At 32.2% G+C, this 23,878-nt stretch overlaps 1 protein-coding gene across 2 annotated transcripts; it reads right to left on the reverse strand.

The window, feature by feature from the left end:
* Positions 1-845: 845 nt before the first annotated feature.
* LOC134716959 (dual serine/threonine and tyrosine protein kinase-like) lies at positions 846-23,056 on the reverse strand. 2 transcript variants are annotated; one of them, XM_063579949.1, is made up of 10 exons: positions 22,560-23,056; positions 16,721-16,928; positions 14,491-14,771; positions 13,766-13,906; positions 13,175-13,372; positions 7,745-7,857; positions 6,133-6,584; positions 3,199-3,865; positions 1,860-2,154; positions 846-1,432 (listed from the first exon to the last, which is right to left on the reverse strand). In XM_063579949.1, exons 1-10 carry the CDS (start codon positions 22,755-22,757, stop codon positions 1,040-1,042), a joined length of 2,946 nt encoding a protein of 981 aa, XP_063436019.1. In that variant the 5' UTR covers positions 22,758-23,056; the 3' UTR covers positions 846-1,039. The 2 variants fall into 2 exon arrangements, with proteins under 2 accessions (XP_063436019.1, XP_063436020.1); XM_063579950.1 differs by lacking the exon at positions 22,560-23,056 and adding an exon at positions 19,975-20,196.
* Between the last annotated feature and the right edge of the window lie 822 nt (positions 23,057-23,878).

A 23,878-nucleotide genomic window follows, 5' to 3' on the forward strand; every position in this document is an offset into this window, starting at 1 on the left:
AAAGGTTATGACTAAATAGACATACTTCATAGAAAAGTGGTAACCAAATTGAGAATAAAACCTTCGCAATAAAAACCCTACCTCGAACGATTCTCTTTCCATGATGCACGCAGTAAAAGGTAAAATCACAAAAATAAGGAACTTCGAGGAAAATTCAAAACAGAAAGTCTCTAATCAAATGGCAAAATCAAATGATAAAACACATCAAACGAATAGACAACAACTGTCATATTCCTGACTTGGTACAGGCATTTTCAAATGTAGAAAATGGTGGATTAAATCTGGTTTTATAGCGCTAAACCTCTCACTTGTATGACAGTCACATCAAATGTTTTATTTACAACGATGCGTGAACAAAAAAGATATATGGTCAAATATTTGTGGTTTTACACTAGTCGTTTTCGGGGCCCTTTATAGCTTGCTGTTCGGTGTGAGACAATGCTCCATGCTGAAGTCCGTACTATGACCTATAATGGTTTACTTTTATGAATTGTTACTTGGCTGGAGAGTTGTCTCATTGGCACTCATACCCTATCTTCCTTTATATAAATATTGTTATTGTCAGTTGGTCACGATTTAGCCTTTAATGATAATGAGATCTCAAATGTTAACTTTGTAGGAGGATGGGCTCAGAGTTTGAACGTTTGAGAAGTGGATGTCTGACTCACAAGCGTACTACATGGCGCATTTACATTGTAGAAGTTACACATTGTCTATTGTTTTGCATTACTGTTAGGTCTTCACTTTCCGACAAAATACAAGCACAAAAACATTTTGGATCCCACGAATTGGTTAGCTGTTATTATAATTACAGTATAAGGCATCCCAGTGAGGTAAAGACGTAATTTAGATAAATAAATATTTTTTAAATAATATCTTTGATTTTCAACAATCATACTTTTCTGGCAATACAAAGTCTCATGTTAAATAAGATTAGTAATAAAAACAATTTATTGCATTTGCGTTTGAAATGCCCGAGGGAAATACCTCTGTGTGAGTTCTAGAAAATAAGGTGAATTTTGAAAGAATGTTAGTATTCTCAAACATTTTTGAAAAATTTCAACACATCTGCCGCCGACGGTCGTTTGCTTGGATCGGGACTCCAACAACGTTCGATTAACTTGATCCATTCACCATCAGGTTTCTGATGAATATTCATCAATGGACGTAATGGGTCTTCTGCTCTCGTGACATCTACTTCGATTGTTTTCATAATCCTGGGTCCGATGTGATCGGCTGCGTCAATTCCATACCACATTTCCCAAATCATTATACCAAGACTGTATACGTCAGCAGATTTGTTGTATACACCTTTCGGGATCAATACTTCCGGTGCCATGTAGACAGGGGATCCAGTCATAGTACCAGATATGTCAATCTCTGGTTTTGTCAAACCAACATCTGTGAGCTTTACTATCTTCTTTTGAGTAAACTAAGGCAAAAATATAACACATCAATTTTATGTAATAGCTTTTGACAATTTAAATCCAGATTATTGTAATCTGTTGCCTGTTTGCTTTTGTATTTACATATATATTTTATATTTTGCATAGTTCGTAGAAAAATTTTATCACGTCAAACACAACCTTAAAATACAGAACGAATATTACATTTTTTTCTCCGAAATTATTCTTTATTTATTTTTACTTTTTCTTATAAAGTTGATGACGGAATATTAAAAAAAAAATCACCAATCGATCAATCAATCAAACAATCAATCGATTAATCAATTTGTTGAATCGACAATGAAATCAAGGTTGAAATCGTGCACGACAAAGGTACAAAAAAACTCACAAACTTATTGACATCATCAGAATATGTAATTTGTTGCAGCAAAGAATATCTATGATTTCCCTTACCAACACATTTTCTAGCTTAAGATCTCGATGAACCAGTTTCTTGCTGTGTAAGTAGTCCAGTCCTTGGCACAGTTGTACACCAAATACTGACATTTCTTTAAACGCAGATTCTTTCTCTGAAATGGTTCTGCAATTGGCCGGATTTTCTATTTTGTATTGGGAGTGATTGTCCACAAAAACATCTTTTAAACTACCAGCACAATATTCCATTATCATCACCCAGTATGTCTTCCCTCCTTTCATTCTTTGCAGAGCATTCCCATGATATGCTATAAAGTTTTCATGCTTAGCAACTCTAGAAAAAGAAACAGATTTGAATATATATTTGAATAGACTATCATTACCTTCATTATTTAGTATTCTTATAATTTGTAGTTTCTTTTCTTTTTCATTTATTTTGATATTTTTTTCCAATGACCATAGTCATTGCAAATATTACTATTCATTGTAATCACATCAATGTTTTAGCTTCAAGTTTTTCACATAGAACAATAATCTTACAACAATCTTTCAATAGCACTTTTCTTGTAAAGAGTTTCTCATGCAATGTGTTATAATTGTCAATGAAACAACTATCGAGTAAATACCAAATTTGTTATACAAAAAAGTAAAAAAGTGATCATGTATCTTCTCGAATGAAATTATCAGCTTTGTAATGTTCCTTGCCAATGTTCTAATGTGTGTAGATTCTGACGCTCTATTAATAAAGAAAAAGCAAGAAAAGTTTAGTTTCTTAGATTTTTAATTGTTTTCCCTAAAAAAAGGTTATTCTTATATATTTGTTCACCTAAAACCTCAAATCTCAAATCTTATCCCACCTACTTTGTGTTCCCTATTTTAGTTAAGCAAATTGACTTAACATATAATAACAAAAAGATAACTCTGTAGTAAATTTGTGCTACATATTTTCAGTGGGAAGTATCTCGAACCCGATTTCATTATATACAAGCATTTCAACTAAGTTTTCTTATTATATACTATTCACTAAGTTCGGAGCACAAGCTTTTTGAAAATTGTATACTTTAAGTGTACTCGATTAAATGATTGGACAACCACCAATTTGTTTTTACGAATTTCATTTGTCATCATCTACCTGTCTGCATTAGAGAAAAATTGTATTATTTTGATTGTCATTTTTATTTTGTATTTTGTCTGAACATATTTTGTCTGTTTATTCAAGTCAAATAGTTATCAAAGGTACCAGGATTATAATAAGTCACGTAATCAACAATACATAAGTTAATGAATTTAAAGTAATTCAAAACTTCTATCTTCATTCATTTCGGGTTTCAATTATTCCATTGAAAAAAAAAATACTGGAAAAGGGAAAGACTCAAACCTCATTGTCCTATCTTCCAGGAGAATATCTGTGACTGATTTTTTGTCAATAATGTCTCTGCTTCTTTTTAAGGCAACATCATGTTTGCTTCCATCATTTGATTTCAGCACTCCAAAGAATACCTCAGCAAATGACCCTTGACCTAGTTTATCGTCCCAATTACAATTTATATCAGATAATTGGTAGTCCACGTGCATCATAGAGTCAACATAGAACAAATCTAAACCACTCTGCAAGCTAATACATGACTGTAAACAAGCCGGACTATTATCTGCTTTTGTTTGCTCGGCTTCTACTTTCAAAGAAGCAAGCATCTGTCTGTCTGCCTCCAGAAAATCTGGGATAAGTTCTGCAATTTTGTCTATTCCTTTTGCGTACCGCTGTACAAATCTGGATAAGTTGTCTTTAAGTTCTTTACTTTTCAAAATATTTTGAATGTATACATTAGTAACTTCTGTCATTTTCAAATGACAATTATCTCTTTTGTATTTCTTTAAAACGTCTTTGGATTCTTTGCCTAGTGTTCCAAGGACTGCCACCGCTCCTCCAATTCCAACCATGTTTTGTTTATCCCCTTTACCTTTCATCTTATCTTTCTTATTCCTTGGAACTTTTATTGTTTTCTGTAAATCTGCAAGGATTCGTGTTTCGTCTCCAAGAAACATACCTAGAAAATTTGTAAATCAGTTGTGTAATACTTACATTACATGACTTAGGCCGTGTTCACACCAAACGCCGTGTAGAGTAAACATGTTTACAATTAGTTTAGTGTAGTGTACACTTGCTTCACATTACATTTGTTCACATCTATACACCTTGTTTAGCTACCTGTACATAAGATTTGTTCTCACTTGTAAATTATATGTCATTTAAATGTTCATTACGTAAAACTGAATTTAAATTTTTGGAAAAATTTTCTAGCGGTAACGGAACAACCATTTGACTTCAAAAGGGGGGGATGGGTAATGGAAATATTCCGATCCTCAATTTGATAAAAAAAAAAAAATGGTCATACAGATGATAAAAAGAAATATTCTGAATCCAGAGTTTCCCCATACATTATAGTGTTAAATATTGGAAAAAAAAGTATTTGATCACCAGCATCGAAAAAAAAGGAATAAAAACGTACGCGCGAAAAAAATCTGACTCAGATAAAAAAAAATAACCCTCCCCCTTTTTTTAAGTTAAGTTTTTGCTACTTTATGAAAGCCATTTTTATAATTTGCAGTAGTAGGAGTATACTAGAGATGTCTAGATAATGCATTAGAAAACGTTAGCTGCAACAGCGTGCTTACAGCCGAAAAAAGGATTTAGATATTAGGGATCACTACATGTTTCTTTTCTGTTCGTTTCAAATGGTATTTCTTCTCCAAGGAGTATTTGGTAAAGGAATAGGGTTACGTTTTTTTTATTTATTTTACGTACGCGTGTTATTTAACTGATCTGAGATACTAGACAAACATATAAATTACCTCACACTTTTTTAAGTCGTGCATTTATGCGTGAATCGTTTTCTGAGTAAAGACCAGTGGCGAACATTTCTGTGTACGTGCAGTCGATTCGGGAAGACCTTTTCAAATGAATTAGGCAGCAACTATTTACTTCATTTTTTGTGGAGGGGGAGGGGTGTGTGAGCTATTGATTTTTTTCAGGACAAATTTTTGATGACAAGTCGAAATCAATTTTAGCATTATATATTGTGGCAGCTGAGGGTGAAACAAACAATTTCTTTTTCAGGGCCAAAACTGGTAACATTTCTTGTTTCCAAAACAAAATCCATAGCTCACCACCCCACCCCCTTGCCTTTATGTATTATACTCAACTATAATAGCCCCCCCCCCCTGTAAATCAATTGGTTGCTGCCTTATGGGTTCGGCAATAATGCTGCTTTGAGTCTTGATTAGGGGTTAATAAAGTACGTTATATTTTTTTAACAAAAAAAATCTGTAAAATTTAGACAACATTACTTATAATTATCAAAAATATCAATTTTACTCAAAAATAGTTTCCCCCTTAAATATATAAACGATAAAACTAATGTCCTAAATGCCTAGTTTTGTGTACACTTAAACTACACAAGGCCTACATCGACTATCGACTGTGTGTAGGTAAAACATGATTTAAACTACATGTAAACATTGAGTTTTATCAATGGGAACGCAATTGTGTTTAGTTTACGTGTGAGTTACACTAACACAACACCGAATTTAGGTCAATGTGAACACGGCCTTATATGTTATACATGTATGTTGATACAAAAACAAAACGTTAAAAAGTTGACAAAACCAAAAAGACTAATAGAAAATCCTAGCCCGGACAATAAATCAGAGAAAGGACGAGGGATGTACATTTATTAACTTAAACTGATTTGATCTTGAAATTTTAAAACAACAAATTCAATTCTAAGTTTAATCATCTATATTTTTTTTAATGCATATGTACTTATTAACATCATTATATTAATTGTTGTCTCATCTTTTTAAAACTATATGGATCAAGGAACTATATATCTTAAATCAAAGGCACTTGTACAACATTCATCAAAGATACTAGGCTTATAACTTGTTACGAAACACGTTTCTTCTACATAAGACTCATCGGTCGAACTCGAATCAAAGTTTGGAGGCAAAATTCGAACGCGATGTTGAAGAGCATCCAGCCAAAAGCATCAAAAGGTTGTGCCAAATACGACATAGGCACTACATGAGTTGCATTCCTGGAATAAATCATAAACAGATTAACACAAGGGTCTGTTAGAAAAATATATGTGTCATATTATTTACTTGAAGAAATAGAAAAGAACATAGACCAGCCCTTTCTATGATAAACTTCATAGTTGCCAAAAAACAAATTCAAACAACAAAAAATGTGTTTGTATTTAACAAGATAAAGGATATATATTCAACCAAACACTCTGCTTTAGTGAACATTTACCTTCTATATCATTTATTTGGTCTTCCATTAATTCAAAATCTCTTTTGAATCGACCGATTATTTTATCTTTGATGCTTGCTTTGATACCATTACGTCTTTCCCAGTTGTTTATTTCCTGTGTAAGTCTCTGAGCAATCACTTCACTGGCAGAACCTGACACTTTCTTCCATTTTTTATCCGCTGGTGGACATTGGGATGGTTCCCACTGTGTAATCTTTGGCAGGAAGTCTTGTGATGAAAGAAGATGTATAACTTTATAATGTAGCCCGTCAGCCTCGTTTTGAACTTCTTCTTGCAGTTTTCGTATGCTTGTTTTTGCATTCTGTTGGAGATTGTACATTTGTTTTTCAATATTTTGAATTTGAACTTTCAAATTCTCAATATTTTCTCTCCGTGTGTATTTTGAAACTTTAAGTATGAACTGTGTTCTTTTCAGAACTGTTGAAAGCCATCTGTAAAGACAAATAATCGATAAAAACTTCAAAGAAAATAATTTGTTTTATTTTTTAGTTATCCTGATTCTTATCCTGTGTATCCCTTATGCATTTCATGGACATCGACTGTATCTAGGACGTTAGGTTGACAGGACGGGTACCACATGACTTGCTTGCAGAATTTGTTAAACAAACAGGTACCAGAACGAGCTCATATATGATTACAACCTCATTACTTGGAGCAAACGCGAAGATCAATAAGAAGACAATAACAACTCATTATAGAAACAAGGCTTATAATTTAGTACGACTGGCGTGCGTTTCGCCAAATCACGAATCATTAGTGGCGCTCAAATCAAAATAGTTGGAATGATTTATTGAATGTTGCTTTTTCACGTCCAGGTCTAGACAAGTATTTCCTGAATAATCAAGACGAGAAATTATAAACATTAATTACTACAATGAGTAGGTTCTATATGGATGTTCGACAAGGAAGAAGAATTTTTGGACTCTCACTGGAGAACAATAGTATAGTGGATAGGTGCAGACATTTTGTCTAGCAAAAAGCCACACACAGACCATCTAAAGAGATGTTGCAAGTTTCTTTAATGTAAACAGAGCTTTGCTTTCCGTATACACCAGACATGTGTCCCTTTTCAAATTAGACATGGCTTCAAATTACACAAATTTCACACATTGAAACTGAAGGCCTTTTAGAAAAGGAATGCATTGAATACCAAAATTTCCAAACGTGTATGCAAAATGTGGCAAAGGTCATCTTCGCTGTAAAGTAGAATAATCTTCTGATTTGGAATGTAAACTTTTTCAAAATACCAAGAATGTCTACACCATACCCATTCCCCTGTGTGCTAACTACTGGTCTGGTGATAATTCAGGAAAGAAACACCGAGTAGAAATGCCATCGATCCAGTGGTTATTAAAAAGTTCTTCGAAGATACCACGACTATAATTTAATACGGTAAAAACTAGTCATAAACCCGAAATTATAATGAAATGAACACTGACAACGTTTGTACTTGGGAAGCATACCAACTTTTGGAATATAAATTAAAATTGTTTAACGGACAACCTTGATTCTTTTGTCATAAAAAACAAACAGGATTATTCTTTATTTAGTAAAGAACAACAACAAAAAAGACAGCATTTTAACAACTAACCTGTAATACGCTTCATGTTTATTTTCCAGACTAGCTGGCAGTAATTTATTAATGCCCCTCAAGATGGATTTGTGGTCCTGAAGAATTAATCCATGAGGAAGAGCTTGTTTTGCCTACAGGGGAAAACAAAAAGAAACAATTTAAGTTTAAACAGTTAAACAATCAATAACATTTTTACATTCAATACATTCGAGTTAATAATTCGTTTCTATATATTTTGGTATTATTTTGTTGCACTTCAGTGTTTCTGATATTCCTTTGTTTTCCTCTAATAGTTTTAAATATGTTTCCCTCGAATTAGTTAGTTATCCGGATTTGTTATCTCTCAATAGATTTATGAATTTAGAACGCCGGTATACTCAGTCTATGGAAGGTGCGATACGATAAAAATTTTTCTTATATCAATGAGCGATATTGTCTTATATCAACGAGTTGCATTGTGGGAAATCTCAGACGAATATTTACATTTTTATGAAGGGCCGAAGATTTCTCGGTATAAAGTAATGATTTTTTTCCTAAAACAGGCTGACATTTAACAAGACATACGTCTGCTGTATTATTTTCATGAATTATTTTAAGTTATACCAAGCAAGGTGTATTTAAACGAGAAAATTGAATTGTTGAATAAATGAGACATAAATGCACGATTTATCATATGTAGATGTACAAATTCAATTAATGTCATGAGGCAAATTATGTGGAATGCAATTAAGATGATTTCAATTGTTGGATAAGCCAAAATCGCCTATAAGTCAAAGATACTGCTATATTTTAAAATATTAATGCGATGTTTGTCTTATATCATAGCGATATTTTTTTAATATCAAAAATTTATGAATGCGATACTTTTCTAATATAACTGCTATAGTTTTCTAATATAAAATTAATACGATGACACGTCACAATTCATGTCAAAAGAACCGCAAACATAATTCACAAACTTAGTTCATGACCGGCTTAATGTTTTAGAATAAATATCACTAAAATTTCGTAGCTGTAACAAAATTAACGCTTACACGATGTTATCATTTTAAAAATGTTGCTTGACCCTATTGATATTTGAAAGTGTTAACAACCTGTTCAGTCTATAGTTTTCAATCACACTAATTCTGTTTGAAGTGATGATGCAATGATGGAATTTAAATGCGGTTGTAAATAGACTACCAACCTATTAGATTCTAATATAGGTCCAGTGGCCGATCAATGCATTTGAATTGGGACATATGGTTGGACCCCACCCCTTTATCCTAGGTTTGGAACCCCCTTTTGAAAACGGCTGAATCTGCCCTTGAGGTCACACTGCTATAGCCTATCCACATGGGTAATATCGAAACAGACAAATAGTTGTTAATGTTTGTGTCATTTTGTTTTTTTGTGGTTAGTTGTCTCATTGGAAATCATACCAAATCTTCTTTTTTTTTTTTTTTTTTTATAAAAACTAGATATGTCAAAGCAACACGAATTGTCCCGTCTTAAAATGTTGAAAAATCTGCAATTTCAATAACAAATGTGGACACAAACATGATGGTAGTCTCACATGTCAAAAATCAGCTCAAAATCTAGAGGCGTATAGAAAAAGAGTCAGTATAATTGTGATTTTCAACAATTTTCCAAGTTGTTAACCCTTAATTTTGGCCAAAATTAGCGGAGCAAAACAATTTTAAATTTCATCTGCAAATCATCATAGTTAGCTCTCATACCAAAAAAAAAAAGTCCAATATCTGAAAGAACTTAGAAAAAAAGTCTGTATAACTGAGATTTTTAACAATTTATCAAAGTCCATAGCCCGTAATTTCGGCAAAAATTAGCCAAGCAGAACAAAACTTAAACTTGATCTGTAACTCATCATGGTTAACTCACATAACAAAAATCAGCCCAATATATGAAGGCTTTTAAAAAAAAATCCGTATAATGGTTTGTTACGGAATGACGAAATTTCAGAATGACGGAATTTCGAAATTACGGAATTTCAGAATGACGGAATTTCGAAATAACGGATTTTCAGAATGACAGAATTTCGAAATTATGGATTTTCGGATATTCGGAATTTCGAACAAGGGTAAAGCTATATGGAACCGACAACTTCGTTGCGCACCATACATATCATTACAATTAAAAAAAAAACGTTCTTTCAAACAGTCCAATCCAATACAGCTCCAAATAACAAATAATATTCAAATAGTTAAACAAATATTCCAAACAAATTAAAATGTACAAATGCTGATGTCCCGAACTTTGAAGATACCAACTGAGTAGCCTCAGACTATAAGTTGAACAACTTCAGATACAACGAAAATCAAAATCATGTCAAACAGAAAATGTATTTATTATTAACATAGAAAAAATATAATTGAGAATGAAAACAGTTCTTTTTTTTATATCAAAGACTTTCCCCGTTGGTAAATCGATATAACTATGAACATAATCAGCTCGCCGCCTGGACGCTCTTTTACATCGCGATGACCGTGAGGGCATTCCGTTGCTTTGTTACCACAGAGATTTGACTTGCGTTTTTGACTAGTAATCGATCGTATAATAACAATCCGTATCGCTTGTTATAAATTCATTTCTTCTATGATACTAAAATAAATGTTTAGAAAACAAATGAATAAGATGTAAATGTCTGTTGACGTTAGAAATGTGTATATATTTTTTTCTATATTTATACATTTAGATCGTTCAGTGTTGTTTATTTGGTATTTTTATTGACGTAATCGTTCTTGTACCATCATACCTGTCGTTACTATTTAAGCTTTAGAAGTGTGTTTGTTCATATTGCACTTAAAAAAAGATTCAGCTACCAAATGACGTTTTGAAGGACGGGAAAGCAGTTATTTATGAGGGGTTTATCTGATATAAGATTTATAGATACTAGAGCACACCCGTGATATCGCGGGTCCGTGACTGAATTAAAGTATATAACTATGCGCAAGCCTTATTTTAGTATTAGTATTGTCATCTGATAAAGTCATGCCGATTTTAAGATACACAGTTCTTTCAAATCTTTCAGTTTAATTGAACCCGTCGGTATTTGGTAATATTAATTATTTGGAAACGTGACAAAAGGTCCTGGAATGGGGTATTTTTTTAATCAACAGATTTGTCCTATATTAGTTATAAATAAATTTGAATTCTTTGATTCGCTGTTTAACATCATATCCGCTGACAAATTGAAAACTGTACCTATACGCCTTATTTTTAGTCCAGATTTTTAGTATTCGTATTGTTAACCTCTTAGAAAGTCTTACTGACAAAAATACTACAATAGGTAACAATTTGACAATTTAGTAGTGTCAACCCTGTGATTATGACCCGTGTATATAGCATATTAATCCTGAATACACCGTTTGGTGGTGCGCCTGTCAGATTCGGAACGTACAGATAAGGTAATAGGTAACAGGTGAATATACTATTGGTATCGGTCTCGACCCGGAACTTCTTAATTATTGGCAATATTAATTACGTGGAAAACAAAAGGACCTGGAGTGATGTAATTTTTAATCTACACCTTTGTACTATATTAGTTGTATATAAAGTTGAATTCTTTGATTCGTCGATTTTACGTGATGACGGCTGACAAATTTGACCTCGTCTTTTTAGTATTATAGATATTAGGAAGATGGTGCATGAGTTCGAATGAGAGAACTTTCGATCAAAGTAATATAAAAAAGAAGATATGGTATGATTGCCAATGAGACAACTATCCACAAAAGACCAAAATGACAAAAACATGAACAACTATAGGTCACCGTACGGCCTTCAACAATGAGCAAAGCCCGTACCGCATAGTCAGCTACAAAAGACCCCGATAAGACAATGTAAAACAATTCAAACGAGAAATCTAACGGCCTAATTTAAGTAAAAAATGAACGAAAACAAACATATAACACATAAACAAACGGCAACCACTGAATTACAGACTCCTGACTTGGGACAGTCACATACATAAATAATGTGGCGGGGTTAAACATGTTAAACCCTCCCCCTAACCTGGGACAGTAGTTAAACAGTACTACATAAGAACGAACTATAAAAATTAGTTGAAAAAGGCTTAACTCATCAGATAGACAAAAAATACAAGTGGAAGTGGCAGGGTAGTTTGTTTTAAGTGAACCATTTTAGATCAAAGTACGGCCTTAATCACGGAGCCTTGACTCTCAGCGAACACCACGCTATATAGGAACTAAAACATTACTAGTGATAAACCACTAAAATAGGAAAACCAACAGTCTAATTTGTATAAAAAAAGGAGATTCAAAAATACACAGGCCAAATTTTGTCGAATCAATCTGAACGAGGACAGTATGATTCATCTTTGTCAAAAATTAGTTTCATTGTATTCAATAAAGAAAGTCTTCCATGCATGCGTTGCGAGCATATCTGATATATATTATATCGGTGCGTTCATTATAAATTTGCTAAATGTTATATATTTATATGTGAACAATGATTTTGATACTTAGCTATTTGATTACGACATTGTTTATTAAACCCCATCGGTACTGGCATTTTCAAATTTTGAAAATGGTGGATTGAACCTGGTTATATTGCGCTAAACCTGTCACGTGTATGACAGTATCATCAAATTCTGTCATATTTACAACGATGCATGAACAAAACAGACATAACAGGTAAAATTGTCAAAATATGGATACAGCAGTCAAATATTAATACTAATAATTACTAACATCGATATTACAAAAACACCGCTATTATATTTTAAAAGTATCGCATTGATATTTTAAAAATATCGCATTGTTTATTTATGTATATAAGAAAAACACAGCACTTCAAATTTTACACGGACACAAACTTTAGCTTCTAACTAACTTCTGAATGCATATTTAGACTCAATTGTTGTTTATATTTGAACAATAAGTTTTAAAGTTAGTATTTTCTTAATTTTTCGTTGCCGAAAACAACATTTTCCGCATGGAATGTCTGCATATTTACAATTGATATTAGACAATATCGCTCATTGATATAATAAAAGTTTTTATCGTATCGCACCTTCCATAGACTGATACTACTGTTGCCTTTATTAAGTCTCGACCATTTTTGAAAGATTTAACGAAATTATGCCATCGACGTCATATTCAATTACGTAGTTAAGAAATAATTCATAGGGTTTGAATTTTTACAATGACTACCATGGGTTAGCATTTTAAAATGCAAAAAAGGGTTTCCAATGATTTTTTTTTCTATTTCATAGGACAAATACAGTAAATGTTTTAAAAGCTGTCCAGACTAATACTTCCTGTTAGACAATCTGGCATCTTAGAATAGTTTAATTTTCACTTAAACAAAACGATAAACCGTACTAAAACTTACATGATAGGTACTAATATACAAATATAAGGCATGATTTCTGAATCCACGAACAGTTTTACTATTTTTTTAACATATGTGAAAAAATGTTATTGCACTTACTCTATCAGTAGATAAGTAATACACTTGATCTGTTCTGAAATCTGGAAAGCATTGTCGTAATTTGTAATTATTACTTTTCATCACTTCATCTTTGTCATGGGTAGGAACTTGTTCCCATTTATTACATACAAACATTGTGGTCTGTGGATTAAATTGTTCCTCTGATAAATTCATCACTGTTCTGAGAAAATCCATTATCTGTAACATAAAAAATGTTCGTTGGACTTGTTTTTTGTAAAGGGATTATACAAAAAAAATTAACAAATATGAAAACACAGGGTATTTTTTTTTCTTAGTTTTACACTAAGTCACATTCCCTTAATTAACAAATTAGATCACCTTATATTACACTCATTGATTACGGGGTTCAGTAATGGCCAGGATATTTGGAATCTTTGTTTTATAATTCGTTAAAATTTAAGCTTAATGACCAAGCATGGTATCGTAGTTTTTTTTTAATAGGAAAGTAGATAATTACATCTAGAGTAGCAATGTGACACAATTTTTACCGTTTTGGTAGTTGAAACATAAACTATGCAAATGTTCTACATGAATTCCAAAATAGTAATTGACGTTTAAAAAACAACATACCCTTCCTTTTTGTACGCCCCCTGCATATGCGCTGTTGATGACATAGATACAACCAAATGCATTTTCTAAGTACTGTTGTATTCTCTCAGTCATGTCTTTGCTGGTTCCAATTCCAGGCGTGTCAATGATCACAATACCATCCTGAATAAAAACGATGTAAGCTTGTCAGGTCAGAAATTATTGTCAATGTTCAACCAAATATTTTTATCATTAGAATAAAAATATATAGTCATGGAAATAAAAAGAGGCAAAAGAAATCAGTGTCATATTCAAACCTTAATGTTTTAAACTGCCAAAAAGACAAAAACAAAAATCTACAAAATATGAATAGAATACTGAGCAACATTAGCCAATCAAGCAGATCCGGTTCTGCAATATGCACCCGACGTGTTATTGAGGGCAAGTACGAACTCGAGATGCAATCTGTTTAACTGTAAATACATACCTAATGTGTGTACCTCAATTAAAGCCGATATCAGATGATGACCAAGTTGAAAAAAATGCTAAATGTGTAAAGTAATTTATTTTTTTAACATTATCATATCAGTGTATATATATGTTTAACAATAGTATGTGACTAAAATTGACAGAGAGGTACAAACGTAGGATTACATAACTTGAGATCGAGAACATTTAAAATTTAATTTATTTTAAGTGTTTCGCGTAAATACAATAAAAGCATTAATGCCAAATCAATCGCTCAAATTCAATACACCCTTACTTACTTCTAAAATATCGAATGGCCAATAGATTTCGACTTTCTCATTTTCATTGTCATCTACGTCTTCAGTGATGTAGGATATATGTTGTTTTAATTCCTCCATTCCCTCAGACGCACTAATGTCTATTTTTGTCTTCTTTCCCTCTTTTGTGCAACACACAGCATATTTTTTAGTGCTGTAGCGTAGCTCACAAAAAGTTGCAGAACATGATAGCTGACTTGTAGGCAATAAATCTACACCAACCAGCAAGTTTATAAAACTACTTTTGCCAGCAACCGATTCTCCTTAAAATAGACAAATACGTAATGGCTGTAGATGTTAACCTCTTTATTTGTCGATGCACAGAAAATGAAAATGTAATTTTTTTATTTTTTTGGTTGTTAATGTTTGGTTTAGATTTTCAAAGTGAGGAAACAATTGATTCAACGTAAGGAATTTCTAACAAGAATGGTAAATTTACATAAAGTATGTGATGGAATATACGTCATTATTTAAATATTCGTAGCGTGTATACTAGTACACAGCTGAAACATCGATTTATTTTTGGTATGTTTTGGGTACTATTGGATGAGTGCTAGTTATGAAGGGATGTAGGTCAAACGTTATTAGAAATGCGTAGTATATGTCATGTTAAATTTTTTTTAAGCTATTGAGTAAATTTTAAAAAACCTTTGCGCAATGTGCATCCTCAGGGATTTTTTTCACCTTTTTTCATTGTTTCCTTGTTCGCACTTGATTTTGCAAGTATGTTTTTTTGTCATGGAATTTTGCATCTCTCAACTAGTATTATAAAAACATATTCATTGAAATAGATGTTTAATGAATTATAGAAAGGAAAATTGTCATGTAAATAACTACAAGTATATAAGTTAGAGATGTATTGCACTTGCGTCAATCGTGATTTCAAATATTACGCCGCCCGCTATATCTATGGCCTCACTATGACGCGGAACGATTTTAAGTATCTTGAAACAAATAAATGTTAAGGACACATCTTTTTTAAGTCTTGCACTGTACAGTAGAGCTTGGTAAGAATAATAATGACTTGCTATAGGTAAAACATTATAGTTTTTTTTATTCGCTTCAAGTCAAACAGTGTAGTAGCTCTTTTTTCAGGGTTTTATAACCGCGCTGAAATACGTTCATTATTCATTATTCATTATTCATTATTCATTATTCAAAATTCAAAATTCAATAATGAATAATGAAATAGTTTATTTTATGCCATTTAGGTCCTCAGTACCCTATAATGGTCATTGCTGTACAATCGACTTGTTATACCTATAGTCAGAGAATGGAGAATGGCAAAGGCCCAGTGAAAATAAAAAAAAGACAACGTAGAGTATTTTAATGTTTATACATATGTTTTGGTATTCATGTCGTCCATACATTGAACCAGGGAATTTCTGTTAAAAATAGTTAGGAAAGCCCACTAGTTTATCCTCCGAAACTAGATAAATAAATTAAATTAAATTTAAAGATTGTTTTCATTAATTTTTTTCTGATATTAATTTGAATATTTGTTAGATTAAACCAAAAGTCGAATTTAGAAATACAGGATATAGCTATAGTGTCAGTCATTTTTTTTAAAATTTTATTTCACTATTCACTGCTTCAACTTGAATAATGAAACATTAACTATTTCATTATTCATTATTCATCACATAAAATTGAATAGTGAATAGTTAACTATTTCATCATTCATTATTCATTATCAATGAACGTACTTCAGCGCGGTGTTTTTTTACGTAGTTGTATATACCAATGATTAAATTGGCCCATTGTCAAACCAAACGTCCTCTTTCCCTTTTAGTATGCCATCGAGGCAATCAAGGCGGTTAGAATACATTTGTGAGCTTTTGGAGCATGTCACAACTGAATACATTGTACAAGTACTTAGTAAATAAAACGTGCATATAATCTTATCGAACACCACTTATCTGCTTGACGGGAATTCTTTATATTGAATGTGATCTTATAAATAACATAATATTTTCAAAACGCAGACATTAAATATTTATCTTTTAGAGCAAATTAATTATTTGTTTTGCCAAATGAAAATTTAGATATTTTTCAAACTGATCGATGCAAATGCAATACGTCCGGAAAAAATCAAAAATGATGCCGATGTCCACTTGTTTCCACTACAATTAAAGAAAAAAAGGAAATAATGCCAAAACTGCACATTCAATTGATTTGGTTTTTTTTCTTCAAGAAAATACTTTGAACAAACCTGCTACGAGAACTGCACATTCATTTGATCTAAGTTCCTTTATTTTCTGATTTGTTGTGTCTTCTAATGTAGGAAATACTTTGTTAAGACTAGCTTGATGGTTGGTGGGTAGCTGTCTGTATATACTGAGCATCTCCTCAAAACTCTTGATAAGTCCATCCCTGTTCCTCTTACTCTCGACTATAGCTTCTTTAAGTCCACTTGTGACCTAAAAAGACAATGTTATAATGAAAGATCTAGTTTATTCAGTTGGTGTCTTATTTAAATCGCCACAAACTGCATCAGTATCACTACAACTCACTAGTCTGTTTATTTTCGACTTTTGATCTTTAATGTCCCTTTGGGATCTTTCCCCTTTTTTTTTATAAGCATCCCGTTTTATTGGGAATTGAATATTATAACCATGACTAAAGATACTTAAAAAATAAACTAACACGTTTTTGGTCCTTTTTAAAAATTTCCCGTAAAATTCATCTATGAGTTGATCATAGGAAATACTTCCATGTCAACAAATTTAAGATAACAAAGGAAATTAAAAGAACAACGTCTCACTGTCGCCAACCGCTGCACACTCTTTATCTGCCCAAATGCAATATTTCCTAAAATATATTTTTGTTCTTTAAAAGAATTTTATAAAACGCTGATAGAAATGTTTTTATTGTTGGGATATACCAGTACCCGTTCAAGTCCACTCTATTTCCATTTGTATAAAAAGAAAGAAGATGTGGCATGATTGCCAATGAGACGACTCTCCAAAAGTGACAAAAATGACACAGAAATTAAACATCTATAGGTAACCGTACGGCCAGATGTATCCATCTGATGAGTGAAGCCTTTTTAAATTGATTTTTATAGTTCGTTATTAGCTTGTACTGTTACACCACTGACCCAGGTAATGCGGTGGGGGCTTACATGTTTAACCCCGCCACATTCTGTATGTATGTGTCTTTCCTAATTCAGGAGCCTGTACTTCAGTGGTTGTCGTTTTATGGTGTGTTATATATTTGTTTTTCGTTTATTGTTTGTACATAAATAAGGCCGTTAGTTTTCTCGTTTGAATTGCTTTACATTTTTCATTTCGGTGCCTTTTATAGCTGACTATGTGGTATGGGCTTTGCTCAGTGTTGAAGGCCGTATGGTGACCTTTAGTTGTTAATTTCTGTGTCATTTGGTCCCTGTAGACTGTTGTTTCATTAGCAATCATGCAGCAGCTTCTTTCTTTTTTTTTTATTAAATATATTAGAAGTGTATCAATGCAGTGGTCCATATATTTTTTGTTTCAAATGAAGCATAACTTCCGTAAATGTGTTTGAATGGTGCAGACAGAACTCGTCTGATAAAATATTAGATAAAAATTGACCAAATAATCCGACAAAAAAGTTGGCGGGAAAACGTTGACAATTTTCCATGGGAAATTAACTACATAGAGAATACTTATAATTGATTGGCGTTGGTTCATTTTAAAGACTTTTTACATATTTAAAATAAGGGACACGTTTCAAAGTCCATAGACCATGTCTCATGGGGCGAAATCTCAAGGTAAGACAAGTTGTGGAAATGCTTATACAACTACACACCAACTAGTACTGATCCCGTGATTTTTTTACCTTGTCACAAACAAATACATTGTTGACGCCGCCGTCAACGCCGCCATTAGCATAGCTTAGTTTTGTCGAGGCGACACCAATAGTCGATAGGTGAAGATGATAAGAATAGTCAGAATCTTTGCTGATATGCCCCGGAAACTTTGATACACATTTTAAAACAATCGGATACTAAATGAGGACATGATAACACGTACAAAACGCGCTGACAGACGCACATACGCTGTCCGGTATTTCTATGCTCCTGCTGTGACGTGTCCGCATTTTAAAAACGATTTAAAGTATATTGAAGCAAAGAAATGGTAGGACATATATTTCTTAACTGTTGATGCACTGTATGGTCTAGTCTCGGTTTAAAGGCTTGGTATAGGTAAACCCTGTTTGGGTTTATTGATTGAATTCGTTCCAAGCAGTATAGTAGCTCATTATTCAAGTTTCTGTATGTATTTGTATATACCAATGATTAAACTTGCCCTTTGTTATACTAAACTTCCTCTTTCAAAGATCAAATATTACGTCCTAATGATCAACTTCCTTATTACAGTACGTTTAAAAATATTAGATTTTTAAATCTACATGGACAATATATATATATAAAATGTAATGTATACTTATATATTGTCCTTACAAATAATATAATTTGTTTATACAACATATATTGTCCATATTAAAACATATACCGTATACATGTGTGTTTTGAGAATGTTAACAAACCTCTCATTTTGTGTTATTTGTCCTCCTGTGTCCTTATTTGGGAAATGAAATGTAGTTATCAAAAGTGCATGTAGTGCACCTTGTTCTATGAAAACAACAACTTGCAATGTCACTTGTTTTGAATTCGGAATGGGTTAAATTATAGCATATATAGCGGGTTATGTTTTTTTCAACTGAATATCGTACAAATATATAGTTTTATGAATAAAAACAGTTTTAAAGACGTTTACTATAGTAAATTCTGTATACCACTATATATGTAAATGTACCAACTGTGAAGTTAAGGATTTAAGGGGGAAGTTCATACCTCCATATTATTTAAAATATCCAAATGAAAAAAAAGTACCTGGTATGCTTAAATATAGTAATAGTAATGTGCTGTCTAAGCTGTCAATTTTTATTCAAAAGGTAGAAAAGATGCTTGTCTAATTTAAAACTGTAATAAACACAAACTTATTTCTGAAGATGTATAATTTAAAAATGTATTCTGTTTGTATTATGAACTATGTTGTAATTAATATTGTGTATATAAATATGCTCCTGTTACGCAGTCTTCTGCTGCTGAGTTTTCTCTAATAAACTATCAAACTACAGTATCAAATCCTACTTGAATTTCTGTTTCTTCATAAACAAAAATCTGTTATTAAAGATCGGTGGAAATTCACTTAAAACTCATTTTCTAAAAGTATTAGTTTTTTTGAAACAGTAATGGACGATTTCAATATTAAATCCTAATTGCATCATTTACGAATTCTTAAAATGTAAAGCAAGCTATAAATTTGATTATTTGACTAAAACATAACATTATTAGGTTGAATAGATTGGTAAAAGATATGCATGTACACGATTTAAACGCTTCATGAACACAATTGTAAAAGTAAAAAATCTACCATGAACAAATTTGTAAAATAATAAAAAAAATTATAGAGTTGAAACCTCATCTGTTGCTTCCCGTTGTGTTTCCTCTCTCGATAACCAATGCTGCATCAGAGCATCTTGAACAGAGTTTTTATCCTTAAGTCCTTTAATCGATGCACCCCATCCCTTCAGAATTTTCATCCCTGTGTTCACGTCAGGGAGCCTGAATATATCATCTACAGTCACAATCTTAAATTCACCCGACATCATTAATTTGAAACTTCACAATAAAAATAAAAATGTTAGCTTCCCGGTCTTATAAGGTCAGATTACTAAACCGTGACAGATTTTGTTGTGTATGTATTTTAAACATGAAATGATAAGTATATTATAATACCAAATGTGAGCATAAACTATATGACTTTTCATTATACTTGTTTAGTTCAGTTTGAGATGCGATGCGTGTTATATATTTAAGAAACCAAAACGAAACAGAATAGTGAATGTATTTATGAAAAAGGGGTATAATGGGAAAACGTCACAAAAGATAAACCAAATAACGAAATAGAAAAAAAATGAAAAGACACTTTATGGTCAATATACGGGTGCATGTGTGTTAATACGATATGTCAAGTTCGAACTATAAATGACATAGGGCCGATATCAGATAAATTATTTGACAGGGTCTACAATCAATATACCCAAATTCTTGAAGAGGACGAAGATATAATCAATAACAAACGCTGATGAGGATTATGTCCTTGAAGACAACACTTTACCAAATGGTATCACTAAAACACAGCAAAGTCCATCATAGAGAAACACAAATGCGACATGATCGAACCTACTAAAGAAGTGAAACTATTCTGATAAGATGTAAGTTATATGTACGGGATTGAAAGTTTTCTTCTACAGAAAACAGGGTAACACAAACTGAGTCGTAATTCAAAATTAAAGTTTCATATTACGTACGTAAAATATCAAAAATTCTCTAATAGAAAATTCTTGGCATCTGACATTCCTTATGAAATAAAAAAAAAATGATCAGAAGTTTTATAAGAAGAAAGACAACTCTTATTTTTCTTACGTTTATGCAATACCATATACAATCTGTTGTCTTAGTATCAAATTTTCATTATTATGTCTATATTTTTAATATCACCTGTGTGTTTTCCTCTATCGTTACCCAAACAACTCGGAGTATCGCTGAAACGTACTCGAGGAGGCCGTACGTTCGCTCCCAGACCTGTCCAAACCAAGGACTAAAACAATGTGTGTTTTTGCTACTACTCCGCAAAACATGCATTTAGGAGTAAAAGCAAAGACTGGTCGGATTGAAATCAGACTAATAATGTGTGATAGTGGCGTAACATTTGATCATGTGGACTATTCACTTGTGACTACCATTTTAATATTTTGATTCGGAATGTCGAGTACATATCATGGTTTCTACCCACATAGCACTAACATTTTCTATCCATATATGCATAATGCATAATATAGTTTCAAGTTGTTGTCAAACAACCTTTCGTCTATCCATCTATTTATGTCTATGATCTTCGCGTTTCTAAATATTAATTAAAACCTTCTAAAACTAAACTTAATATTATAGAAAATAAGGTTGATATGAATTAACACTCTACACACATTGCAGTCTAAATTGATATTACGTAATGCTAAGCGTACTAACTAGACCATATATATTCTTTGTATGATACTATTATTCATCACGGTTTCAAAAGAAGTTATAAGGGCAAGTTTCTATATTTGAGTAAAATAACCTTCTTCTATTAACCTTTTGGCTACATTTGCTTGGAACATATGAGTCGTTTTTTCTGGGTTTATTTAACATGTGTAAGTCAAGAGAAAGGAACTGGTATAATATCTCTCTTTAAACTCAATTAATAAGACAATAATCCACCAACACACCATTCTGAAGATATCAAAAGGTCAGCTTATGGTTTCAAAACCTAATAGATTTTTTTTATATATACACCGTTTAACTCGAAAATGCAAACTTTAAAACATTCCAGAACAGAACAGAGGGAGAGAAGTCTGACAGAAACCTTTTAAATTGTGTTCATACTAACATTCTGGAGAAGAACGATCATGATCGATCTGTAAATATTATCCATAGAGCGAGACCACAAGTATATAAAAGAAGAAAAAAAAAGATATGGGGTATCTATTTATATCACAAAATCAGTAAATGCACAAAGAAAAACACAAAAAGCAAAGAAAAGGCGCTATTATTCGTGTTTTTTTTTTTTTTTTTATATCTCATGATAAAGTATCAAACTAAATTATCTCATTCCAGATGTATTTTAAAGTATCAAACTAAATTATCTCATTCCAGATGTATTTTAAAGTATCAAACTAAATTATCTCATTCCAGATGTATTTTAAAGTATCAAACTATATTATCCCATTCCAGATGTATTTTAAAGTATCAACAACACAACAACAACAACAATACTTCATTTTGACAGGATTACACAGTAAGCTTTATAACTAATCTTCCCTGAGGCCCTCATCATGAAAAAGCAAACGAAATGCAAACATATGCATTGCATACATTAGTATAAAAAGTAAAGTATTTTTATATCAAACTATATTATCTCATTCCAGATGTTTTTTAAAGTATCAAACTATATTAAACTTACCATTTCTATCGTCTCTCGTACAACATCTTCTCTAAATTTGCAATTTTCAAGAAGGAGTTCTATTGCTCCTTTCGTATTTTTCACACCTTTTGTTGATATTCCCCATTGCTTTAAGAAATCCATTCCGGTCTTCATGTCGGGGAGGTCGAATATATCATCAGCTTTTTCGATGCTAAAACTGCCAGACATTTTGGCCATTATGTTTTTAACTTCCTAGTTCCAGTTTAACGTGTAGTCAATAGTTCTGCTTGATTACACAGTAGTTCACCTTACTATTTTGGAATTTGGTTCAATAGAAAAAAAATAGTAAATACCAAAGCTCTTTGTTATATGTCGTTACTAAAGCAAAGTCTGTTCTTTTCATAAATGCATCTTTAAAGCAGATAAATTGAATCATTAGGTGAAGAAGTTGTGCAAAATTGTTGACCCTTGAAGTGTTAACTCTTTAAAGAGAATTGGATTACTAAAATATATTTTTACATTTTGTGCTCACATGGTAATTTAAACCGTTTATGAATCTATACCAGTTTTAGAATAATATCGATACGTGAGCATAGTATGGAATTCCAGAGTCAGTAAATATAGAAATCCCACGTTCCTGATTGGTTACATGAAATTAATTTTCATGTAATTTTTATTTGCATTGTCTAGTATTTCGAAATTACAAATCCTTGTCCATAAATACATGAAATAGTAATTGTTTTAAATTCGGATTACAAAATAGGGAATAAAAATGTGGCATAAATCCAATCTTAAAATAGTCATTGTCCTTAAAGACTGAATAGATATAGGTAAATGTGGTATGAGTGCCAATGAGACAACTCTACATCCAAGTCACAACTTTTAAAAGAAAAATCGTTATAGGTGAAAATACGCTTTTCAACACAGCGCCTTGGCTCACACAGAACAGCAAGCTATAAAGAGCCATAAAATTACTGATGTTAAATCACTGAAATGGGAAAAACCAACGACAAGTCTGCCAACATAAGGTAACACGATAATCATGAATACAAGTCCGAATGATCATTTAGTACCCCTCTTGTCTGAAGGTCATTCATGGCGTAGTAATGTGAAAACCAACCAACCGCATACGTACGGGTTCATAAGTACAAGAGAATAGAGAGAGGAGTGCAATATGTAGCTCAACAAATTCAACTAAAAGATGTATTATTTCACATTCGCCTCATATTTTAATTTTGATGACTGTAACTGAAGGGAAAAAACGAATCAGTCACGTATCCTAATATCTCATATTTCTCTTAACGTAAAGAAACTCGTCGCAAAACAATTTTCTAAAATACTTATTCCTAAGCTAAAGA

Source organism: Mytilus trossulus, chromosome 1 (genome assembly GCF_036588685.1).
Source record: "Mytilus trossulus isolate FHL-02 chromosome 1, PNRI_Mtr1.1.1.hap1, whole genome shotgun sequence".
In the NCBI taxonomy this organism is placed as follows: domain Eukaryota; kingdom Metazoa; phylum Mollusca; class Bivalvia; order Mytilida; family Mytilidae; genus Mytilus; species Mytilus trossulus.

What these genes read in the sequence shown, in the direction of transcription:
- LOC134716959 (XM_063579949.1), bottom strand. Translation starts at nt 22,757, where the DNA reads ATGGCCAAAATGTCTGGCAGTTTTAGCATCGAAAAAGCTGATGATATA. An exon ending in GGCCATTCGATATTTTAGAA is followed by an intron (nt 13,907 to 14,490) that starts GTAAGTAAGGGT and finishes GTTTTTATTCAG; the next exon opens with GATGGTATTGTGATCATTGA. An exon ending in CTGGAAGATAGGACAATGAG is followed by an intron (nt 2,155 to 3,198) that starts GTTTGAGTCTTT and finishes TTCTTTTTCTAG; the next exon opens with AGTTGCTAAGCATGAAAACT.